The 24,787-nt window shown below is 31.3% G+C and overlaps 1 protein-coding gene across 2 annotated transcripts in view; it reads left to right on the top strand.

The window, feature by feature from the left end:
* The window catches only part of LOC143248921 (endonuclease/exonuclease/phosphatase family domain-containing protein 1-like), a 48,056-nt gene extending 24,398 nt beyond the window's left edge, over window positions 1-23,658 (top strand). For both annotated transcript variants that reach the window (XM_076497918.1, XM_076497929.1), the window contains exons 3-9: window positions 8,473-8,524; window positions 14,141-14,245; window positions 15,876-15,998; window positions 16,838-16,952; window positions 18,252-18,305; window positions 18,741-18,866; window positions 19,935-23,658. In XM_076497918.1, coding sequence (XP_076354033.1) covers window positions 8,473-8,524; window positions 14,141-14,245; window positions 15,876-15,998; window positions 16,838-16,952; window positions 18,252-18,305; window positions 18,741-18,866; window positions 19,935-20,278 — 919 coding nt within the window. In that variant the 3' untranslated portion in view covers window positions 20,279-23,658. The remainder of the gene's footprint in view (window positions 1-8,472; window positions 8,525-14,140; window positions 14,246-15,875; window positions 15,999-16,837; window positions 16,953-18,251; window positions 18,306-18,740; window positions 18,867-19,934) is intronic.
* Window positions 23,659-24,787: the final 1,129 nt, after the last annotated feature.

The raw sequence follows: 24,787 nt of genomic DNA, 5'->3' as shown, positions 1-24,787 counted from the left end.
CCTTTAGGGTACACACACCCAAGTGTCTCTTATAAACCCAAACAATTCTTTCCTGAAGTCCATTGTTCTCATTTTTGAACTTTTCCTTGAGGATTTGCCATCTCTGAATGAAGGTAGGAGTTTTGATGTTTGAATGCTGGACAAACATTCAATCTACCTCAGTGCGATTATCATTCCAATTTTGCTTCTCTTGGTGGATCACTTGGTCATGTTCCACTCAGTCACTTCCGTGGCTTTCTTACAGCAGTAATCTGAGATCCACCCATTATAGGACCCTTTGTTTTCAAGTGTTAGACGTACACTCCTCAGCCTAGACTCGTTCACATCAGATTTGTCTGATTATCTGTCATTTACCAAAAGTTTAAATTTTGTTAACAGGCTTCATCTAAGCCAGTTTGCATTCTAGAAATGAAATAGTCTCTGCATCCCTAGGTCTTTTCTGAGGTTTGCACTTAATTGAACACAACCCCATATGGACACATTTTCTATCCTCCTCATGTTTTAGCATCCTTTCATTTAATTCCCTATTCCTTGTCTTTTGTCTCTGGCTGTTTTTCTTGGTCAGGCTTGATCTCTCCTATTTCAGTATGCCTATTCTACTATTTGTCTCCTCCCTTGACTTTATACACTACTGTCCTTGTTGGGTCATATTGTTTGTGCTTCTTTGACCAGTTCAGCCTTTATTTACTTAACATTTGGACCTTCATTCCTGCACCCAGTATCTTGCTTCACCCTCACACATTCCTTTATCAGTTAGAGATATCTTCCCTTCATCATTAGTTGTGGAATTAGCAAGATACATATCCCATTGGACAGACTTTCAGACTGTATGGTATTATTCTTGTTGCTCTTTCACTGGGGTTACCATAGGGGGAATTATTATTCATGTGTCATCTTACTGGTGGAAGGCTTTGGTCATATGACATAATCAAGGATAATCACAATTAACATTAAATCTAACGAAATTAAGTGGTAGTTACTTTAAGATTAGTGTCATGCAAACCTCTTGAGCAAATGCATGAGAGAGGTAGCTAAACTGTGCAAGATGTATCTGTTGAAAATATATATTCATATTAGGAAAATATTGCATTTCATCCCAGTGGTCACAAGTTTGTAGGAAACTTGTGTAAGTGTGCAAGATGTAAGTAATTCTAATACAAACTTAAGGTTTCAATCATAAAATTTAAACACATACTGTATGTCCATCTAAAGTCTTGTTTATTTTAGCCTAGAGCTTGTTAAAAAGGAAAAACTAATAAAAATGAGTTGTGATGATAAAACTTTGTTTGACCTTGTATTCTGGTATGGTCTTACCTTCTTTCACACAAAACTATCTCAATATTCCTTCTGCCTTCTAAGCATTGCTAAATGAATTATCATGCTCAGCCCATCTGTATGTATACACCACCAATTTCACACCACTACTGAACATGTATATATCATGTGACTAATCTCCGCCAGTAGTGTTGAGCCACCTATATATTCATGCAGCTAGCTGCTTCTGCTATTCCCACTCGATTGTAACTTTCTTGATTGATACAGCTTCATTTAGACTTGTGTTTTTTTATGCATGTGGTTAACATTTATGACTGTGTTTCTTTACTGTTTCATTTTTTAAACAATTTTGCTGTGTTTGCATTCAGTTGTTCCCTCAATAGTTTTTTTCTTTTGAATTTTTTTCTTGTCCAATTATTCTATAATTTTTCATGATTCAGTGTATTGACTACTGTAGTTTCCATTACAGTCAACAGAGCTACTGGTATGACTTACCAGGAATCTGGTTCAGCTTTATCTGAGAATAGGTATAACCTTAATTTTTAGGAGGATAGTTTTAAATGTTTAACGGGAATTTCTTTTCATTTTCAGCCTGACAACGTCACTGAGAAAAGATACAATCAAGGAGAAGACAGTTTGAACTTTTTTTTTCTGGCACCTTATTTTGGTCTGTCAGACACTACATCTCTTTAGATTTCAATTTCCACACATTTTTTCCTGGTTATTACTTAGTTCGAGAGTTTATGCATATTTTCAGTTTTTTAAAAAGTTTGAGGCAATAGTAATTTTGCAAGTTTTCTTTTTCTTACACCCCTGCTTACCAGTGGCACAGCAGTATGTAAGCAGACTTACAGTGGTGGGCAGATTACACATAGCCCATTGTGTAACTTTGTGCTTAACTTCAATAGCTGTTGCCCAATAAAGGTTGTGCTAAGACAGCCATAAGATCGAAGTATTTGATTGTAGAGAAAATTTTGTGTATAATTATACATATTAATTTACCTACGTTATGAGTATAAATGCCAATTAATTAAGTTCTATCTCTTTTGAGGATTTGGGTTTGCTTGGAAGCTCTCATTTCCTTATGTCGAGCTGATGTACATTCCCTTCATTATACACTCTTCAATCAGTGAAACTTCTACTTGGATCCCTTGGACCACTTCTTTGTCCTTTGTTCTTCAATTAGAGCCAACCTTCTTTCACAGTCAGATTCAACACCGTGATTTTTGATTCTGTATTTAAAGTCTGAGACATCCTTAGGGCAGGTGTCTCTCTTTTTCATTCAAAAGGAATTAAAGGGACATGCTGGCTCCCCCAAGTCAGTAAGAAACTTTTGCTCTGAAGATATTCTGGTGGAAACATCAACACCACAACACAATAAACTCCTTCTGAATTTGAAGACCATTAGGGATATATCCATCAAGTTTTTTTTTTCCCATGCAACTTCGAATTGCTCAAGAGGACTTACTGTTGAGATGGATTTAAAGAACACTCCCAAGTTGGAGGTCCTGGCTCATTTTTTCCATCCAAGGCATTTCTGCTGTGCACTGTATCTCATCTTGTAAGGACTAATTTTTGACATTTGTATTGCTCAGTCCACGTGCCACTATCAAGACAAGATACTTAAACTGTAAGATATGGTTATATGTTCCAAACCCCATTTATCATTTACAGTGTCAGTGGTTCAGTCATTCAAAAACATCTTCTTGTGGTTCTGTGACATGTGCTTGTTGTGGTGGCAAAGACTACAATGCACACGAGTGCAAACTGGAATCTCGCTGTGTTAACTGTAATGGTTCTCTCCACTCTTACTTTCGTTCTTTCCCCATGTGGGTGGATGAAAAAGAGGTGCAATGTTTAAAATCTGTGAACAATATCTCCTACCCAAAAGCTAGGAAGTTATTATCCTCCACTCCATCTCGGACATATGCCACTGCATTTTGTTCCACTGCTACAGTGGGAGTGCGACATCCCTCTCCTTGCTTTCAACAGAGTTGTTCTCAAACCAGATGAAGAGTCTTTTGCCTCCATGGTTAAGAGTCGATGCATCAACATCTATGCTTACATCTGTCCCAACCATTCTGTTTTGTGATGGAGCCAAAGATCCAGCTTCTTCAGCCATAAAATGCAGAATGATTAATTGTTTACGTCCTTAGTCCTGGAATCTATGCCCATTGACAGAGAGCTGCCCACTCGACCCAGGGCAGGATCCATGTAGGTTGACAGATCTCCTACTAAAAAAAACAATGGGATCAAAAACAGGAAGACTCTCCAGCCATTTCTCCTCCACTAAGTAAAAACGACCACTTTGTTACAGTAGAACTTTCAAGGTTTCTGCTCTGATTTGGATGACATCAAGGCTCTGATTCTTATTATCCTGCATGTCTTCCCTTACAGGAAAAGTTTCTTAAACCTGCCGATACAGTCATCTTTCAGTAGTTTTCTCTGTACTGAAATGACAGGTTCTGTGATAAACAAGTGCATGGAAGGGTGGCACTATTGGTCAACCAGCAGTGCCCACCCTGTCTTTGCCACTTGATACACCCTTGGAAGCCATAACTATCCATGTTTCCTTGGGCCATTACATCACTGTTTGTTCTCTCTCCCTGCCTCCTCTAGGGACCTATGATCAATCAGTCCTTGCTGCTCTCATTGAAGACTTTCCATCTCCCTCTTTAATCAAGGGGGGACTTTAATGGACAATATCCCCTCTGGGGTGGTGTTGATATAGGTAGAAGGGGCTATAACATAGAGTGAATACTCTTAGATCACAACCTTTCTCTCTTCAATACCAGTTGTTATTTTAATGCACCATGTCAGTCTTTTACTGCTATTGATATCTCTATCTGCTCCACTTTTCTCTTACTTCTCTTGGGGGGTTGACAGTGGCCCATGGGGCAGTGATCATTTTCCTATCATTTTGAAGGAGACTGGCCATGGGCAATACTACCTGATCCACATGCCTCTGTGGAAGCTGGACCAGACCAACCATTTTATTTTCACTGCTCTCTCTCTGAACTTGATCTTGGCATCTGTAAGCCATCAATAGATGACTGTGTGGCAGCAGTGACCAACTGTATTGTCTCAATTTATTTCTTAAACCTTTACACATTTTCCATGATATTCTCATCTGTGGTGGAATTCTGCCTGCCAAATGGCATGGAAGGCTCAAAAGCAGACCTTGGATACCTTCCATAGATATCCCAAACTTTCAAACTGCATCGCTTTTCAGCAGACCCATGCACATGCTCGACAAGTAAAACATCAAAGCCAAAAGGAATCATGGATTATGTTTACAACCAGCATCTCTTCTACCACTAGTTCCAAAATTGTGGGACAAGATTCAGAAGGTCATTTGGCAGTATACTTCCACTGCCCTTTTGATCTTGCTCTCTGGTGGCTAGCGATTTGCTGATGCCCAAAGCATTCTCGATGCTCTTGGTGAACGCTCTTCTCTTGCATCTAGCACTTCTCTTTCATCATTCACCTTCTTAGCCACCAAGACTCGGGCAAAGAGATCATCTTTTTCCTTTCAAGCTAATTGTTTCTATGATTATAATCACCACTTTACACTGACGGAACTCAAGCTTGCTCTTCTTTGGTCTGGCAGTAGATTGGTCGGACTTAATGATACTCACTACAAGATGCTGTGCCATCTCTCTCTTGTCTGTCTTACTCTTCTAGTTGTTTTTAACCTAATCAGGCAAAAGAATACTTCTACTGATGCTTGGCACAAGGCTATTATGCTCCATTTTTCTAAGCCTGGGAAGGACCAGAGTCTCTCAAGGCTCTGTCTTGAATGTCACACACCTTTTGCTGTTTTAAATGAACTCTATGTTGAAGACTTACATTGTCAGTTGTCGAGTACAAGGTTTATTAAGTGGCAGTTTCATATTTCCCTCACTCATTTACTGAAGTGGACCATGGCAAACAGTTTTACCTTTTCTTTCTTTAAAACCATTTGCATGTACTTTTGCCACCAACAGGGTATTCATCCTGATCCTGAGCTCCGTCATGATGATGTTTTTCTTCTTTTGGTCTCCAAGACGAGGTTTTTGGGATTTATCATTGACCGTAAGCTGACCTTCATTTCACACATCAAGTATACAAGGGTACTGAGCATCCTCTGTGTACTCTATTCTACCTCTTGGGGATTGGATCAATGTTCTGTGTTAAAAATCTGTCATGCTCTTAATTGATCCAAAGTAGACTACTGGTTTGTGGTCTGTGGTTCTGCTAGGACCTCAGCCTTGAAGATGCTGGACCCTATTCACCATCTGGAACTTTGACCCTGAATGGGAGCTTTCCACACTTCTCCAGTCCAGAGTTTGTACACTGAGTCTCATGAACTGTGTGCCAATAAACATCAAACAATTAACCAGAGCTGACCTCACTTGGTGATTTGATAGGGATCTTACCATAGCAAATGTACACCAATTGCACTTTCTCCAGTGTAATGTCCCTCCAAACTTTCCATCCCAAATTTACTTTCCCCCTTTTTCTCCAAATGGTACAAGGGAGTCCTTACCACTTCTCAGTTGCTGGGGTAATGAACCCTTGAGGCTTTTCTTGAGTGTATTGTAAACTTTTAAATTATAATATATCCTTTCAGTGAGAAGAGAGAAAAGCTGATTTCCCTCCATCCATTTCCCCTGAATGCTTATTTCCAGGTGGGCATTTGATTGGAGCAGGATCAGCCTACACAGTATTCTCCTCATGATACTAGGGATTAGGATTACACTGTTCCTAGAGTTATTTACATCAGACCACCCTCCTCTTAATCTTAATTCTAGTTGAAGGTGGTTCCTTCCTTCCTCCAATGATTGAGTTTGGGGTAATTCATCTGCCTTGTAATATTGGCAACATGATGTACATAGGTTACCCTAACCATAGGTTGAGTGAATGTTCCATATATTTCTTATAATTCTGAATGCAGGATCTCTTCCCTGCATTTAGTATTGGGTGACTTAAGATTTCTGTTCTGGTTACAAAAATTGCTCTGTTCTTACTGTTGAGTTGAGGCAACTCCAAGACCCCATAATGCATAATGTTGAGATTAGTTTGATGTACTTTCTCCTTCTGTGGTGGTTTTGGAAATTCATCTGGTTTCAGTTCCATGCTAACTTCCTCTTCATAAAAGTATGTATATGTAACGTGATCCACATGCCCTAGTCATAATATGTATGTTACTTTAGTTAGTTTCTAACTGATTGATCCTCAACCTCCTTTTGTCAAGGAATGAGTTGTGGAACCTTATCTGTTCAGTTGAGAGTGGATATATACATAGCTAAATCAGGTTGTTTTGTACTATGGATTACACTTTTCAGAACAAATTACACAACCTTTTTTCCACCTCGTACCATGTTCATTTCCTTTTTTCATGGTTAAGGGAATATTCCAGAAGAAGTTTGGTGCTCCATGTGTGATTTGATTCATTTTGGAGCACACTCATTCATTCTGGGTAGAAACTTTTCATTTGGTTTCAATGTTGTGCACATACTCTGGCCCCTCCACCTTTGCAGTGTGGAGTCCTAGCTTTGTGTAAGGAGAGGTAAGATTGTATTGGAAGTTAATATTTTCTTACTCAGAATATATTTCCAGTAGGTACTTACCTCCTCTCACACACTAACAAATTTTCATCCTCACTTCTGTTATTCTTTTAGATTCTGCCAATTCTCAAAGGTGAGGACTGAGTGAGAATAGCAGAGAGAACTGTTAGTGGAGAGTAATCATGTGATATGTACTCATTTAATAGTGGCATGAAATTGGTGGAGTATATAGACTGGTGCACTGAGCATGATAATGCCTTAGTAATATTTAGAGGACAGAAATAAGATTTGAAATACCTTTGTGTGGGAGGTGGCAAGTACCTGCTGGAAATACATTTTCAGTGTAAGAAATGCCAACTTTCACAGTATGCATACTGTAATGACAGAAACATTTCATGTATCAATATTCTCGTAAACAGTTTAGTTTTGTACAACATATTACTTGGAATGTGATATTTGTACATCAGTTTTATTATTTAACTCTGCTAATTTTTTATATAACTTGTTATTACTATTCTCAAAAACGATGTTGGTCTTTATGTCTGTAATATAATTTAATATAACAATATATACAGTTGAAGACATTTTTAGTTAGTGATTTGATCAAAATAGAGCATTTGCAATTAAATTTTGTACACAGTTACTTCCTGTTAGGTTGATCTTTAAGGTAAGTAGAACATTAAACATTATAATAAGCTGTGATTTAAGTGTTCATATAGCACTTGAATGTAAAATAATATTTATGTATGTAGAATTAACTCAATCCTAGTTGTTTTCTATTGATCATTTATCAATCTGATGATAATAGCTTAATTCTTTACCCTGATACATTCTAACATTTTGTATAATTTGTGTTGTTATTGATTTTATATCTTCAATTTCTTTTTACTCCTTGTGTAATGAAATCAAGCAGTCTGAGTGCTGCATTCATCATACCATGTGGCTCACTAAAATCTTTATTTAGATGTGTTCTTTAAGTATTTAATTTTAAATTAAGAAATTAATTCATATATACATTAAAGTTTGAATTATAATCTATAATTTGATTCCAAACTTATTGTTATAAATTTATAAATAGTAGTTCAATAAAATATTGAATATAAGATGGCAGATTGGATGACATGGCCTTTGACCCATGACCCATCATGAGAGTTAAAGGATTTTTCTCTGTAATCTGAAGTAAATACATTGTCATTTTTATTGCAGATGTGGTGTTTTATTAGGTACGACTTTAACAACAAGTTTTGAAATATTAGTGTTAATGCATTTGTGTGCATTTCTATAAAATTATGGAATTTTTTCAGAAGTGCTTAGTAAGTTTTTGTTGTTTTTTTAACTAACAACAACCTTAGGAAATTTCCTACAAAAGCCTTCACCTGAAACATACATTTATTAAAACAATAAGACTTGTAAATGATTTATTTTTGTCTTATTTGTTTAGCTGAAAATGTTTGCATAGTTTTAAAATATTTTCAAAAATTGTTTTTAAAATGAATTTTCACAAAACATCCTTTTTTAAACTGCATTGCATATAACTGTTAAATTGTCAGCTCAAGAACTATTAAAAATCAAGTTCAGTGTTAAGCAATAGTATGTGAAGGGGAAGTTATTTACTTTTTTTCCCTTTCTTTCTTGTTTTTGTGATCAGCTTAAGTTTCGTTGCCTTACAAGATGTGTCTTCAGAGGCTGCTCTTACTTTGGTAAGTTCTAAAATATTCCATTACATGAAAAATAGTTATTGTTTCATGTTTAATTTTTTCTTGATTTCTGACAACTTAAATTTGGATTTGTTTGTGACGATTTATTGATATTTGTCAGTTTAAGAAAAGTTATATAGTTTGTTTAAGGTGCTATCTTGAAGAAATACAAAATTAGTTAAAACATGTTTAGAAAAAACACCTGAACACCAACCTGTGGGTGGTGGAGGATAATAGCATGGTATGGGTTCATTGGACTTGTTCCATTAATCACAGATAGATAGATATGAATGTGTTATTATATTATCATTCTCAAGAATGTTGGACTGACTACATTGATGGGCATCTAAGGGGAAAGATTATTAGTTTTAAAAGGTAACAATGCACTATCTTTTCAGCCCAGAACTTCATCTGAATCAATGTGAATTAGTTTAGAAATTTTCTAGGAGCATCACCTTGAGAATGGAAGACAACAAACAGACTTGTTACTGTTTAATAAATGTGATGATCATCTATTCTATCACATGTATACCACATGTTCATAGCAGTGTTTTAACACATTTTAGACCAGGTCTCAACAGTTATTTTCAGATTTAGAAGCCAGTTCAAAAACTTGGGAACCCGGTATGCCCAACCTTACTTCAATGCCATTAGTACTGGGAAATGAGGGCTATATATATTTACTTACTTTCACAGCAACAATCACATGATAATAACAACCACTTGATAATATTGCTTGAACTAATTTCCTCTGGTCCTATGTGTCTAAACATGCATACTGATTTTTTGAATTGGGAGAAAGATTATTTAGAATTAAGCACAAAGCTATACAATGGGCTATCTGGGCTCTGCCTACCACGGTTATCGAAACCCGGTTTTCAGCGTTGTAAGTCTGCAGTCCTGCTGCTGAGTTACTGGGGGCAGGAGAAAGAACAAAAACAAAATAGTGTGAAGTGTGTTTTACAGCTACAGTATTTCATTCCTGAAAGAAAAGAGAAAAAAAAGCATGAAATGTTGAATCCTAGAAACGAAGTTTGATTTAGGACTCAAAGAAAGTAAAAATAGTTCCAGACTTCCAAGAGCTCAGAATTTTTCTAGATTCAAGTTCTATTTAACACAGCCTATTTAATACAAGTGAAATGGAAGAAAATGCAAAGCACCACAATGAAATGTTTTGTCTTCATTTGCACCCTTGTGCCTATGATTCCTGAAGTTCTGGTTTAGACTGTAATTAACACCAAAGATGTGTCAACTTCAATTAACAGAAGAGACCAAACCTCTTTTCTCAGATACATTGTTTCTCTCTACTTTTAGTAGTATGGTGTGTCTGTCTGTCTCTTCATGGTGTGTTTTTATGTTTACATACAGGAAGATCTTATAAGGAAACACATGTTAACCCTTCACCTACGAGAGCCGTTTTGTCTTATGGTGAGAGCAAAATCATGTTTGTCAACTGAAAAATTATAAGAGAACTTACATTTTATTGAATTTCATATTTTATTTTTATAAATAGTAGCATAACATTCAATTATTTGAACTAAATTGTATTATTTAATGAAGTTTAAAGAGAAACTTAGTTTTAAAGAAATCCCCATATGCATTTGAGGCTATAAATAAGCACCCTCTAAGAAAAGCATTTTTATTTTTTAAATTTTTTTCTTGCACTTTAGCTCTAGTTCTGCTATCTATTATTGGTATCTAAACCTTTTTCTAGTCTCTTTACCTTATAAAACTTTTAGCTAATCCTAGTCAAAGGTGTCAATTTTATTACCATGTTATTCCAATCTCTGTACTTCACAGATTCATAGGATGATAAGCAAGGTACATGACGAAACATTATTCTCTGGATTATACAATATGAATTTGGGTGGTGCTTATTATAATAACAGCCATTTTATGTAAAAGTTATATTTAGTAGTGGTCAATAGTACTTTTTTATAAGCCTTTGAAAACTTGCATCTGGAAAAAAACTGCATGAAATGTATGTGACTTATTATTTTTCTGTATTAGCTTAAATCATGCTATATCATTTATCTTAATAAATTATATATAAATTAACTCAAAGTAGATATATTTTTAGGAAAAGTTGATTCACAAATGTTAGGGTTAAGATCTACTGAATGATGAGTGCATGGTCTTTTCATGAATTAGGCTTAGCACGAGAGTTTATAATTTTTATATTCTTTTGCATTTTAAATTAGCAGTTTTAAGTTTGATAATTTAGCATAATTTCATATTTAATTCATAATATAAATGTAATTCAGTATTTAAAATGATTACCTTATGTGATATGGTACTACTACTAGTACCATATAAGAATTGTTTTTTCTTCTCAATTTCCTTTGTAGTAAGATCCACACTTCTGTTACTTTATAATTAAAATAGCCTAATTAATATAATAAATGTATATTTTAAAAATATAAATATAAATATGTATAATAAAAAGCTGATTCGAAAATTTTGCCAAGGGTTTAAAACTCAGTATGCAAGTGACAACAATAAAACCCATGTGCTAGTTGTGAAACAAACTAAACGCATTTGTCTTAATAATACTAGAGGGAAAGCTACAACATTCTCACAGTTGGAGTTTAAATGCATTAAAAAACCTAAGTTTGAAATTCCAATATAAATTTTGCCTATAATGAGAGGAATGTCACCAGGACTAATCTTATAAGTGCTGTCAAGTGATTTTCTTTGTAATTTATTTTGTCTGTGTCCTTTGGTAATCTATTGTAACAGTATGTATCATGTAACTAGGGTCAGGCAGTGTTAATTTAAACCATCTGTAGACACAAGCAAATCAAACATGCCAACTACCTGAGTGTGACTGGAAAGACAAAACAATTGGATAAGTGGGTTCCACATGAGCTGACTGAAGATCAACAAAATTGGCATTATGAGATCTGTCAAGGATGACTCTCAAAAAATTGATTGAATTGGGAATCGAGGTTCTTCTTCATCTACCTTTGAAATCCAGACCTTTCCTTTACAGATTTTAATTTTTTCAAGCACTTTGACAATGTTTTAAACAATAAACACTTTAAAAACCAGGCAGTTGCAGAAGACTCTTTCAGAGAGTTCATTGACCATAGAAACTCTGACTTCTACAGCAGGGGCATAAACAGCATTGTTACACGTTAGAAAAAGTGTATTGAGGCAACTGGTGTTTACTTTGATTAAAACATGTTTTTAAACACTGATTTATACTTTTCCAAACTTTGCACTTCAGGAACAACATTCATTTCTGGACAACCTAATACTTTCACTGGCAGTAGCATTTAAATTTTTGTCTGTGATACGAGGCAACATACTAGGACATATGTTGAAATAAACTTGTTTGAAAGTTCAAATAAATAATATTCAGGTACTGAAAACCTTTCTTACTATCATTTCTACAGTAATATTCAAATGTATATTTGCTGGACAGAATGAAAATGACCACTAACAGATATGATAATTTATGGCAAATATCTGAAGTTTACACTGCTTACCTCACAATTTTTTTGGCACAATAAACAAACGTACAGCTGCAATGAAACATAAACTTGAAATAAAGATACATTTATGAAACAAAAGTATTTTTTTAAATATGTATATAAATGTAAAATCCTATTTAAAAATAAAAAATACTCATTATTTATCTAGATTTACTTATAAATATTTTGTATCTTGTATATTACTTGAAACTGTAAGGAGAGTACATGGTTATTAAAAAATTAATAATAGTCAAAATTTGCATTTTATGAGCAATAAAAAGCTTTTAGAGATTTCAAAATAATGTACTGAAACATAAAATGTAAGAAGTTTACATCTGGAACAAATATAAATGTAATAATCATATCTTATAAATACCATTTCAAAAGTATTAAAGATCATAATGCAAAAATAATTAAATTTATTATAAATAATGTACTTCATGTTTCTTGAACTACACACACTTATGAAAGTTCTTATGAAGTTTCAAACACTTTCATCCACTAGTTTTATTGTTGGAACAAAATATAGAAATACTTGTATTGGCTACACAATAAGTTAGTGGCCAATGGTGATTGGGTTAAGTAAAAAAAAATTAAAATATCAGTTTTGATATTTCTTGCATTAAACTTTTTACCAATACTATTTTAAATTATTTTTAAATTGAGTTATCTACTTTTGTAAGTTTTATTTTTTAAAAGAGACTTAATTGTGGGATTTTTATTTTCCGTTTGAGTCTTTCAGTAGGTTAATAAAACTGAATAGCAATTGGGATACTCAGAGAGGCACTTCTGATAAAATAAAGAAATAGATAAATCACTCTAAATGATCTTTAAATCAATTTTTATTTCCTTAGCAATGTTTGTGAAAAATATTTGAAAGCCAAAAATAAATCTTTCATTTAATAATGTAGAAGACATTTTAAATAGAATATAAAATACAAGAAAATGTTTTACAAGGTAGAAACAAACTTCAAACAATAATGTAGTGGTAAAAAAATTACAAGCACTGATTAAAACTAAGGAAATAATGATTTAAAAAATTCAAACATTTGTTAATAGGACATATACACCCTTATTTGAAAACTAATTATTTTTTGATTCTGATTTTATGATTGGTTTAAGAAAGAACATGTCATAGGGCAAGACCCTCAGTGGCTTAGCAGTAATTCTGGAGGTTGTACACTAAAAACTGAGTTTTGATGCTTATAATGGCCAGAGTACAAATTTTCCATTGCCCAGCTTTGTGAAACACGAGAATGAATGTTGTAGAGCATTCACTTTTATAAATGTCAATGGAATGACTAGCTTTTTTGATGGCACTGAGCTATGTGTTTGTAAATATGGTTACAGTAGTTGCAACTAATATAATAGTTTAAACTTTAGATATTAATTGAATAGCTGTCAAATATTTTATGATCAGTGTAAAGGTAAGGGTTGCTTTTGCTGTTCTGACAAGTTTGTATTTCAGTTTCAGTCATACAATGAACATGTTATTCAGAAGTTGTCTCTGACTGAATACATTTTTAATATTAGTGTCTTGTTCATAAGAAATTAGAGATTCACTATGAAACATCTAATTAATAATGTTATTATGTGTTATGGTGTGAAAGTTGTTGAGCAATATACAAGTTCCTTGCACATTGAATAGGTGGTAAGTAAGTGTGAGAGAAACACATTTGTGATCATTGAAAATAAGTGTGTTGGTTGAAATGAGATCAAACATATCTTTGGAATCTGTAAATAGTTCAATGTACTCATGTTAGAATTACTGATGATTTAAGCTACGCAATCTCTGAAAATAAATTTGAAGGTTTTCAAATTTTACATTTTATATTCAACATTTTATAATGTTAAATAGATGTTTGAGTATATATGTGTATGTAACTGTTTAGAATATAGTATTGATTGCTTGATAAATCTTTGGAAAGAAAGAATAGTTGTCTTGTTTTATATTAGGTAATAATTTCTAAGACTGTAGAAAAGACAGCAAAATTGTTATGTAAAAATTTCATGTACAACTTCTTGTTTGTGTGTGTTCTTGCCAGTTTTGTTTTTCAATCACACTTGTAACACTTTTAAAATTTATTCTAATGGTAAGCTTTAAGTTAATTGAAATTACCTGTGTATTATATAATTTTTTTAGTTGGCAACTGAGCTGAATAACCCCCAGCAGAAACAAGTCTGTAACTGGGTGGGTGAACGAGGAAAGTGGAGCAGTGCCTTACCTAAACTCCCCATGAGAACAAGTGTACGTCATTTCATTATACTGTAAATGGACATCCAACCTAATAAATTATTAACCTGCATGTATATATTCTGTCTAGAATCTTCAGTACTGCTGAGAAAGAAGTAATGTAAGGGAATACATTTATTATAAAATAGTTTATGTAAATAGTAAATTCATTCATTAGATAGCCAGTACATATTTTCTGCTCAACTTGGGGAATTATTGTGAATAAAACAAGATAAGTTATCTAGCTAACTAATGAATAAACTTTTGTAAAATTTGCATCTTTGCTACAAGTTTAGCTGTCAGTTTTGCTGCAAATGTTAATTACATTATTTTAAGTTGCATGCTCAATCCTTTTATGGCTGCACTTTTTGTTTCACACCTGAAGTATTTTTGGTAAGATATCATAACTCTTTGCTAATACACACCAACAAACCACATCAAGCAAGAAAGTAATACTTGATAGTAACCCACATAAGCTTTAGGATCACAACCCTATTCTTTGGAATGGATCTTTACTTAACAGAACTAACTGTATTCTTGTTATAATACGTGGTGGTAGTTTTCCTCTCTGTAACAGTGTTGATAGCTTTCTTTATAGCAATGCCATGGAATTTAGGTTAACAGTTTCTTGTGATCACCTGTATGCAATCAGTACAAAAGTACCAAGCATCATTATTTATGCCAATTGCTTAAGCTAATATTATATGAAGCTAAATACTTTTCAATTAAGATAATTTCATAAAATTAATACATCTATGCTGAAAAGGTAGTAATTAATAATCAGTAATAACTGTCTATCAGTATGATACTTTTGAAAACTGGAGTTAAAAACTGCTAACCTAGTTTGCTTAGCCTAACCAATACTTATTTCATCTGCAGATCATTTCAACTCAAAATTATGTTGCTCTGAATCAGCCGTCTTTAATTCAAATGAAAAAAAAATTAAAAATGGTACACTTTTACTATTGGGTGAAACAGGAGCAAAAAATGTTAGACCAAACTAGTTCACTTGATTTTTTTTTTTGCACAGATGTGCACAAAAATTTGAGCAATTTTTGTTGAATAACTGTGTGTGTGGTTGATATTTACACCAAATGAGACTTATAATTATAGGGTAAAATTATTTATTCTTGTATCAAATTTAAAAATGTTAAAAGTTAAGTATGTTTTTCTGGCAAATACAATTTCTGTACTCTTGGTGTTAAAAAAAGGCAGGGGACAAATTGGATCAAAATTGGGGGTGTTACATCCCAGTTACTTCTTAATAGATTACCTTGAAATTTGTTATGTGAAGTAAGAGTCCAGAAAAGCACATCCACAGAAAATATATGTTAGTTTGAATTACCACAGTCTGAGATACAAAAGTTGGAAAATCACTAAACTGTCACTCCTGTTAATAACACAGCAGGTTGTATTAGTTGCACAACGTATTACCATGTGTCTTGATTCTATGATCCACTTGAAGGCTTTTCACATAATTTTATAAAAAATAGCTTTTATTCATTTAGTCTTTTAAAAAATCTTGGTAATGGCTATTTTTCACCTTATTCACATACCTCTTTGGTCTAATAGTAATTGACATAATATTTTGTTTTAAAGTTGCTGAATATTGATTTTAAAATAAAATATTTTTTTCTGTAACCAGTCCTGTGGTTTTTTGTTTGACACAAGCCACAGCATTGAACTTCAAGATGCACATTTATTGGTTTTACCAGAAGATAGTGCTGGACATTTTGATTTGCTTACTTTGTGTGTAGGAAAGTTCAAGGTTTGTTTTCCTCTTTTTTTTTTCTTTTGAAAACACATTACATAGTTAGCAAAAAAAATTGAAAATGTTTTAATTTTTGTGTGTTGTTAAAAAAGAAACAGCAGTAAGTTTTACTCTTTGTTTTTCATATGTTCTTACTTCAAATAATATTTATAAATGAACGTGTTAACTGTAATACAGTGAACAAAAATTTATTTAAAAAATATAATATTGTCTAATTAAATAAACTATTAAGAACAGTAACTTGATGCTGGAATAAAATATTTTAAAGTATTTGAAAATTTGAAGAACTTTATTTCAACCTTGTAATGACCTTTTCATGAAGCCCTAAAATGTTTAATGTTGAATGTAAATGATTCTGGCTAGCTACAAACTATTACTTCAAAAAAACTAGTAATTTATTTTCTTTAAAAGAATCCCAGATAGAATCTTAAAATGTTTTAATTTGGCCATAAAACAACTAATACAAAGCTCTTACTTTATTGCTAAAAGTACTACATATTTTTTCACTATGGATTGTTATCTTCTTTTTCACTAAAGTATCTAGTTAGACCTAAAATGTTAGATTGTTGTGGTCTAGTCTTAGATGAAGCTCTGAACTATTGCTTTATGTTGGTTTGACAAAATCATTTAAAGAGCTTTAATATACTGCTTTATTTGAGTATAATACAAATCCACATGAAATTATTGAGAAAAATGTGTATTAAGCCTTGTTCACAGCAGTTGTTCATTGATGAGATTTTATATTTTCGTTATTAAATTGTATTCATACAAAATATCACACTTAGAATATCTTTTATATTTGGAACAATTCAAGAGACTTGTTCTTATATCTTTAGGTGGATGGGATGAGCCTCACAATTGTTAATCGTCACCTGAAAGAAAATAATCTTAATGGCAAAGTAGGAGAAATGTTAACTGAAGTAATGGAATGTTTGACTGAACATTTAATAGGTAAATGTTCAGTTGTTTTTTTTGTTAAAGTTTGAAAAGTAACCAAAGCAAATTGTATCTGAAAGTCATACAGCATGTACAGAAATAGATTATATTTATTCCTGTTATTTCATTCTTTTAATAAGTATCAAGCAGGTGTTGGCACTGTCTGTGTAGGTATGGCTCAGGTTGTTCATCAAAATGATATTTTAAATATCTTTTCAATAGGTCATCAGAACTTTACAATACTAAACAGTGTTTCCTTTTATAACAATATATATTTAATGACTGAGTCACAAATTCTGGGAATGCCTGTAGTTATCACAGCAAAATGTTTGAATTTTTCATAGTTTTTACTGTTTTTTATTACATCACAACTCAAAAAACAAAACAGTAATGTCACAAAATTTTACTGAGGTGACAAGTTTCAAATGTAGTATCCATTTTTATAAGTATGATTAATAACTAGTAGTAATTGTAAAAAATAATAATTCCAATGTAAATGATGCTGTTATCTTTTCTTAATGTTAGCTTTCTTACAGAAATTTAGTACAAGATGAAACAGGAATTATTGGCCAACAATAGATGTTATGGCTTGAATCTCATTGTAATTAGAACTTGGTTATAAATAAACCTTCCTATGTTTATTGAAACAAAAAGTGTAGAGATAGCTAATATCAATTCTTTAAAAACAGTACAAATAAGATAGTAGAGATGGCATTTGCTTTATCCCTACATAATAGCACATGCAAGAATTAACATGTAGCAATATATTTATTTTACTGTTCAATCACAGTTCAGTTGAATTTATCCTCTTTTTGTCTTTTAACATTCTACTGCAATGTTTGTCTGTGCTATTATGTTGGAGTGATACAAATGCCATCACTACTATCTTTCTTGTATTTTTTTTGTAGGATCGATAGTGGCCAATCCTATATTTACTTCCTTTTTAGAAAACTTTTTCTTTACTTTGTTGTAAGCATTTTGGATGTTTTCCATAATAAAATGTTATTGTGAATAAACTATTTAGTTTGAAGTGCTGCTTAAAACTATAGGCATATTTTGGATTTTACATACACACACACACACAAACATAGTGGAAGGTATGTAACAAATATTAATTGTCATTTTTTATTTTAAGGTGTGGCAGTTGTATTATTTAAAGGAACCTTTTAAGCTTTTAGAAAAGTTTATAATTAAACTGAAATTGAATTCTACATCCATATTTACCAACACAGCAATATATGGTTAGAATCTCTTTATTTTTATTATTCATCATTGAAGGTGTAGAAATATTAAATAACATACTTTTCTTTTCAGAAGAAAAACATGTCATCATAGTTGGAGACTTTTATCTTCCTCCCACAGATCCCGGTTGGTAAAACTTCTACTTGCCTCATCCATGTTAGATGGTTGTTAAATTTGGCAGAAATGAAAATTTGAACATTTGTTGCATATTTAAGTAGTTTTGATCTTGCATTTATATGTTTATATTTTTGTCTTTTAATTGTTGCTTGTTTTCATTAGACTTTTTCTTTTATATTTTCCTTTTATTATGTTTGTTTTTCATCTTTTTCTATTCCATGATAACAGTGTCAAAACTAGTGGACAAATGAAATAACATTGAAAGAATAAAGTTTAAAAACAAAACTGTATGACAGTTAGATTTTCATAAAAGCTATGTAAATTTTACTACTGAAAATTATCTTTTTCTAAACTTTGGAAAACTTTTTAGTTTTTTACCTATATTAACTATTATATTTTGTAATGGCACATAACTTCAAAACAAATAAATTTGTTTTATTTCAGCATTAGAAGCCTTAACCAGTCATGGCTTTAGTCACCTGGTGCCAGCTAGCACAGTTACTAATTTAAAAACAAAAGAGCAGGATACCCATTTCTGGGCAAGTTGTGAATTTGAAAGAACATTTACAGGTCAGTATTAATGTTACATTATAAAAAAACATAAATCTCAAATATCTTAAAGGATCATTCATTGTTTTAGAATTGTGAAGAGAATATGCCTCATTTCCTTCTCTTTTCATAAGTTGAGCTTTGCTCAGACTGGAAATGGAATGACTTGTGAACCATAAATTGCACTTCATTCTCAGTTGAATGCAAAAAGTTGAAATTAATACTGATACTTACAATAAAGATTAACATATGGTCTGCAGGTTAATATGAATGATTTTGTTTTTTTTACCAAATATAATACTGCAAACAAACATCAAATCATAAACATGAAAGTTGATTTGAGGGAATTTATTTAAATATTTATTTTCTAATATTGTTGATTAAAATAGTCTTAAAAATGTCAAATACTTTGTTTTAATTTGAACAGTTGTTTTTTGTTTCAAGAAATATTCTTATATTCAACTTGTTTTTATTGCTCTTAAACAAATAAACTGCATGTATTTAGAATAAACAAGGTATGAAATTCATGTTGTTAATGTATTTTAACATTAAAAAGAAACTTCTGAGAAATTTACATATAAATAACCTCTGCAAGATTCTTGGTTCTATACAGGAGCCAAAAGCTTTTATAAATAAATTATTTTCTTACCTTGATAAGTGTCACTGTTTTCCTTAATGTTAAGCTATCAGAGGTGCCAGTGTCTTTCTGTATATTAAAATTGATGATTGTGTGGCCAAAAGAAACATCTGAAATCCATTAGTTTATTTAGTTTATTTAAGAGGTTATTTTTCAATGATCATTCTTCTTTTTTAAAGCAATATTTTTTCATTTACTTAAGGTTTTTTACCTATATATATTAATAATGTAATATTTTCAAAATAATAATAGTTATTACTGATTCTTGCAGAATGTGGACTTACATGGGTTGTATGTATCATTGAGTTCTTATTATTTGTTTTAATACAAGGTTTTCATTTTTTTCTCATTCTCTGTAACCTTTGTTTTAAAAATAATATACTTTATGAATTAATTTTAACTTTCAATTGATGAATTCTGTAATTGTTTTTATTACTTCAAATTTTTGTTAGGACATTGGGGTGTTGTTCATGAAGGCTTGAACCACCCTGCCATACCAGATGGATGGATATTGGGTGGACCTGCGAGTTGGCATTGCCCATTATGGGTAGAAATGTATGTTCAGAAGGTTGTAGATGATAAGAATACACAAATGTTCAGTGACCAGTTGAAAGTTTATTCATCCATAGGAAAAGAAAAGGAGATTGGTCATTCTTCAGTAGTGAATGATGAAAGAAAAAAGAAACATTCAACTCGAAAATCTAAAAGTTTTGTGGGTTATTTTCAAAGGCCCAAACTTTATTACAAAAGCACCATTTCAGCACGATCTAAGAGCATAAGTGGAAAATTATTCTAATTTTTACAAATTTTGAGTAAAAATAAATATAACAACAGAAGTGTTTAGAACTTTGAAATGTCTTCTTATACTTGGGAATATTTTAGCTGTAAGAATAAGTTTTATGCAAAACTTTATAACCACAGGTTATCAAGGTATGAAAAATAATGATAATCTGTGTATCATTTAAATATAGCAGGGGTATTTATCTGTCAACACTGAAATATTAACTAATAGTTGATGTGAACAAGTATATCTGGATCAGAGAGAAAGAGCTTTTCAAGTGTCAAGTACTCACTTACACATCAGATTTCAAAATTTAAGTAAGAATAATTATAAGTGTATTTCAACACTTTGTAACTCAAAAGATAGTTTAGAATTGATATTTTGTCATTTTGTAACATATATTTAGGATAATGTGGAAAAAAACCAACAAAATATTCAAACTTTAATTTTCTCTCAGCTCAGAACTTTTGCTCATGAACAACACATTTATAGTTTCTTGAGTTGTTTTCTTTTTATTACCCAGCCCAAAGGTAATTTTACATTTGTTACGAAACTATCATACTATGGCTTGTTTTTCACTAATTGCATTTTTATATTAGTTGTTTTATTTTTTACCACCATTTTATGATGTCACAAAATTTCTGAATATCTTTTAAGGAAGCTCAACTTTGAAAATAACTATATACATCATTTAGGTATGATTGGATAGAACTGTTTATGTTAATGTCGAATAAATGGAATGGTATAAGCAGTAAATCCTGGTTTATCAAGATACTGATTAGTCAGATCTCCTGTAGAGCTGTACATAACAAGACATCAGGCAAACGTAGTTAAGTTTAGGTGATATTTATTGAATACTATTATTATCTTTATCATATTGAAACAATATACACAAATAACAAACTATATTTATTTAGTATAAATTAATCTTTATTAAGAACAACGCTTGCAACAATAATATGTAGTCTGACAAAGGTAATGATCCTGTTTCAAAATTACATGAAGTCCTTGGTTGCCAATAAACTTTTTCTCAGTTTTAGCCACGTTTTTTTATGATTGATAGTCAGAAGTAGTGGCTATTATAATCAGAAAAATAAAACAAAAACAACTAGAAATATAAATCTAATTGAAATGTACAAAGTGGAACATTTTGATCAACAATAAAGATAAATTCTGAAATAAAAGAAAGTTTTTTGAAACTTATTAATCTAAGAAATCATATTTAATAGGTTGGTACTAAGTTATAATTTGAATAAGTGCTTTCACTGAGAAGGAAAAATATTAGGAGATATCAATGACACCTTCTGTGATCCAGATGGCACTTTAATTTCGAACTTAATATTTTTAGTAGATATGTGCTACATCATAGTACTTAAATGCATTGCAGGTGGTTCCTCTGTGTTCTAATAAATCAAATTTAAATGTTTTTTTATAAGCATTCAATGCTTTTTACCTGAAGGTAATCATATAGTAGTAAACATATGGGTATTGAAATTTCAAATTTATAGTATTTGTAATTATATTTATATTTTTTGTTAAATGTATAGTTAAAGATGTTTTAAACTGTTTACAAAATGAGCTTAGTATAATTGTTGTTTTTGACTAAATGTATATTACTGAAATTCTGAAATTATTTCTTGGAAGATTGACAAGAAGCAATTATGATATGTAGTTTAATCATATTTTCATTAGAATTTCTTTGTATATAAGAATTTTGCCAATATATTGTTGAATGTTATATAAGCTATATGGATTTATTATAGATTATGAACATAAATTCCAGTGAAATATCTTTAAAAAAAAAAAAAAACTAATGCTTGTATCGTTTATCCAACATAAATTTTTTAGTTATTGTTGTGCTTGAAAGATGTAATTTTGGTGCTTACTTTGTTGGCAGGGATATTAATTTCCAGTATATCTGTATTTATAATCAGTCTTAATAATTAATAAACTGACACATAACTACTTTTTTGGGGGCACTTTGCCCCTCTATCTTTGTAACCATGTTTAAATTAAACCCTTGTGTTTTTGAAATATATGAAAGTCTTTCATAATTTCTAGTATTTTTAGTGTTTGTGTTAATTTTTGTAATGGAAACTTGTTCAATTGTAATTTTGTTATAGGTGGTTGTTTCTCCTATTTGTTAACTGAACCCTTTTAAAGTTAATTATACTTGTCTTTCTCTGAAATGTTACTATCTTGAAAATAATGTTATGTTAAAACCATTTGTCAGTTATTTATCCATTATTTCAGCTTCTGACATTGACTTTGTTTCCTAAAATATTTCAAGTTTAATTGTTGGTGAACCCTTTTTTTATTTCATCTAGTTAAAATAGTACGTTGTTATTGGTATATGTTGATGTAGATTGGTTTTTCTTTTTAATGTAGATTAACTGTGTAATGTATCTACATACTTGGAATGATTTCATAATTTTAATTTAAGTAAGCAAGATTGATTAAATTTGTAAATAAGATATTCACTAGTTGTCATTGGAACACAAGTTTACAAACATGATGAAAGTGCCTATTATTCATCTCAAAATAAGCACAGATGGATGTTTAAACATATGGATATTGATACATAAGATAAATTACATTTCATTTTACTTATATTCTTATCTTATTGTGCTATCCAGCTTTTTATAAATATGTCTTATGTCCAACAGAATCAAAGTCATGTGAAGATTAAGTAGATCTTATAAAGGTATCTGAAACTTAATAGCAACAGTACATGGTACATTTTGTAAAAGTACCTGAAACTGAACAGTAGCAGTATATGTTAGATTTTTTTTTAAAGTTATCAAACTGAATAGTAATAATATATGGTAAAATTTGTAAAGGTATTTGAAATTAAATAGTAACCATATGTGGTAGATGTTTAAAGGTGTTTGAAACATCTTTAAGAGGTTGAAACATAATCTACTATTATTAGTTTTTTTTTCCTTTTTGTAGTATCTTATTCCTTTAATGCAAATACTGCACACTAAATTGTATTGAATGTCTGTGACAGTAATAATTAATTTTTCTCAATTACTGTAAATTGATCTGGGTCTTATTAGCAAAAAAATTAAAGTTAATGCATTTCTCAATTTGTTAGGTTTCAAGTAAGCTATATAACTGAAGAACACTAATTTATAATAAAGTAGAATGACACCTTTGTTGAAATAAATATGGTTGCTTCTCAAGCAACTGTAAAATACAAAATTATTTAAAGCTGATCTTTTGTCAGTACTTTTTACACTCTGCAATGCCAAAATATGTTGTATAAAAGAACAAATTATATAAATAAGTGTATGGTCTAAGTCTTTTATATTTTCACGAGTGTCATTGTTTGCATTACAGTGATTCGTTTTGTATGAATAAAGTCACTGAGCTATCAGTAAGTATCCAACTGGTTATGAGATGTTTAGTCCAGTATATTTGATCTATTCAAACACACACACACAGATATAATTCTCCTTGATTTAAACCTTTCACTTGGCAATGATAGAATCAATGTACTTTATAGATCTCAAGTCCAAGTACTTAAAATGTAAACATAAGTTTAATTATGTTTTTGTAAATCCTGACTTAAAACTTAAATTTGCACAAACAGTTTATAAATTCAAGTATCTCTGTAAATTGTGATTGGCCCATTCAACAAATGAAAAACACCTCTCAGGGAATGAAATAGAGAGGCCAGATCTGAATGCTGAATATGTCACTCCTCAGAGTGCCTTCAAACCTTAGTAGATATCAATAGAATAGTATGAGAAGCTTGTATTGGGCCCAGGGGATAGTACAAAGGAGTCATATCCAAACTTTGAATCATCTAAGGGTGTGTACATGTCAAAAAGTGTAGGTGTGAATAGAGGAGACTGTTAAATATATAAGTAAATAGTTATTATATTTTCATACATCATAAGAGTGAATTGCTACATAAATGAGTGGAGCAGAGTCAGATGTCTTAGCAGTTACATACATTTGCCAATGTGAACTTGTTGTAAAAGTGTGAAATAACTGTTTGAAAAAGACAGAAGCAAGGAATACAAAATAAATTGTGTGCTGGTAAAAACAATGCAATATTCCAATGAGGACTGGAAATTTAGAATTAAATTTTAAGTACATTCAAGGCATTTAAACAACAATGTAAGACAAAAATATACATCTTAATCATTAAAATATTATTTCAAAGAACATTTGGTTAGAAATAAATGTAACTTCCATGGTTCACTTTATATTAAAGAAAATGTCTGAGACTGTGATTAAGTTGAACATTATACTAAATTTATTCTTACAACTAATGTATTTAAATTAAATTGCAGAAGAGGATCCAAAGAACTTCCTGTTAAATATTATCAGAACTCTGAGACTGCAGGAAAACTTTGTACTCATAATTATAGTAAATATATTTGCATATTCTTAAAGTACTGTTATAAATACTTTCTCATACAGTTCAAATATGAATAGGTAGCACTTTTTGTATGATAGATTTCTACCATTATTTTATTTTTTTAATAAATAGTAGATAATAAAGTAAACATT

This window comes from Tachypleus tridentatus, chromosome 1 (assembly GCF_004210375.1).
Source record: "Tachypleus tridentatus isolate NWPU-2018 chromosome 1, ASM421037v1, whole genome shotgun sequence".
Classification (NCBI taxonomy): Eukaryota; Metazoa; Arthropoda; class Merostomata; order Xiphosura; family Limulidae; genus Tachypleus; species Tachypleus tridentatus.
The sequence above is the reverse complement of the archived record's forward strand: the minus strand, read 5'-3'. Positions and strand labels throughout refer to the sequence as shown.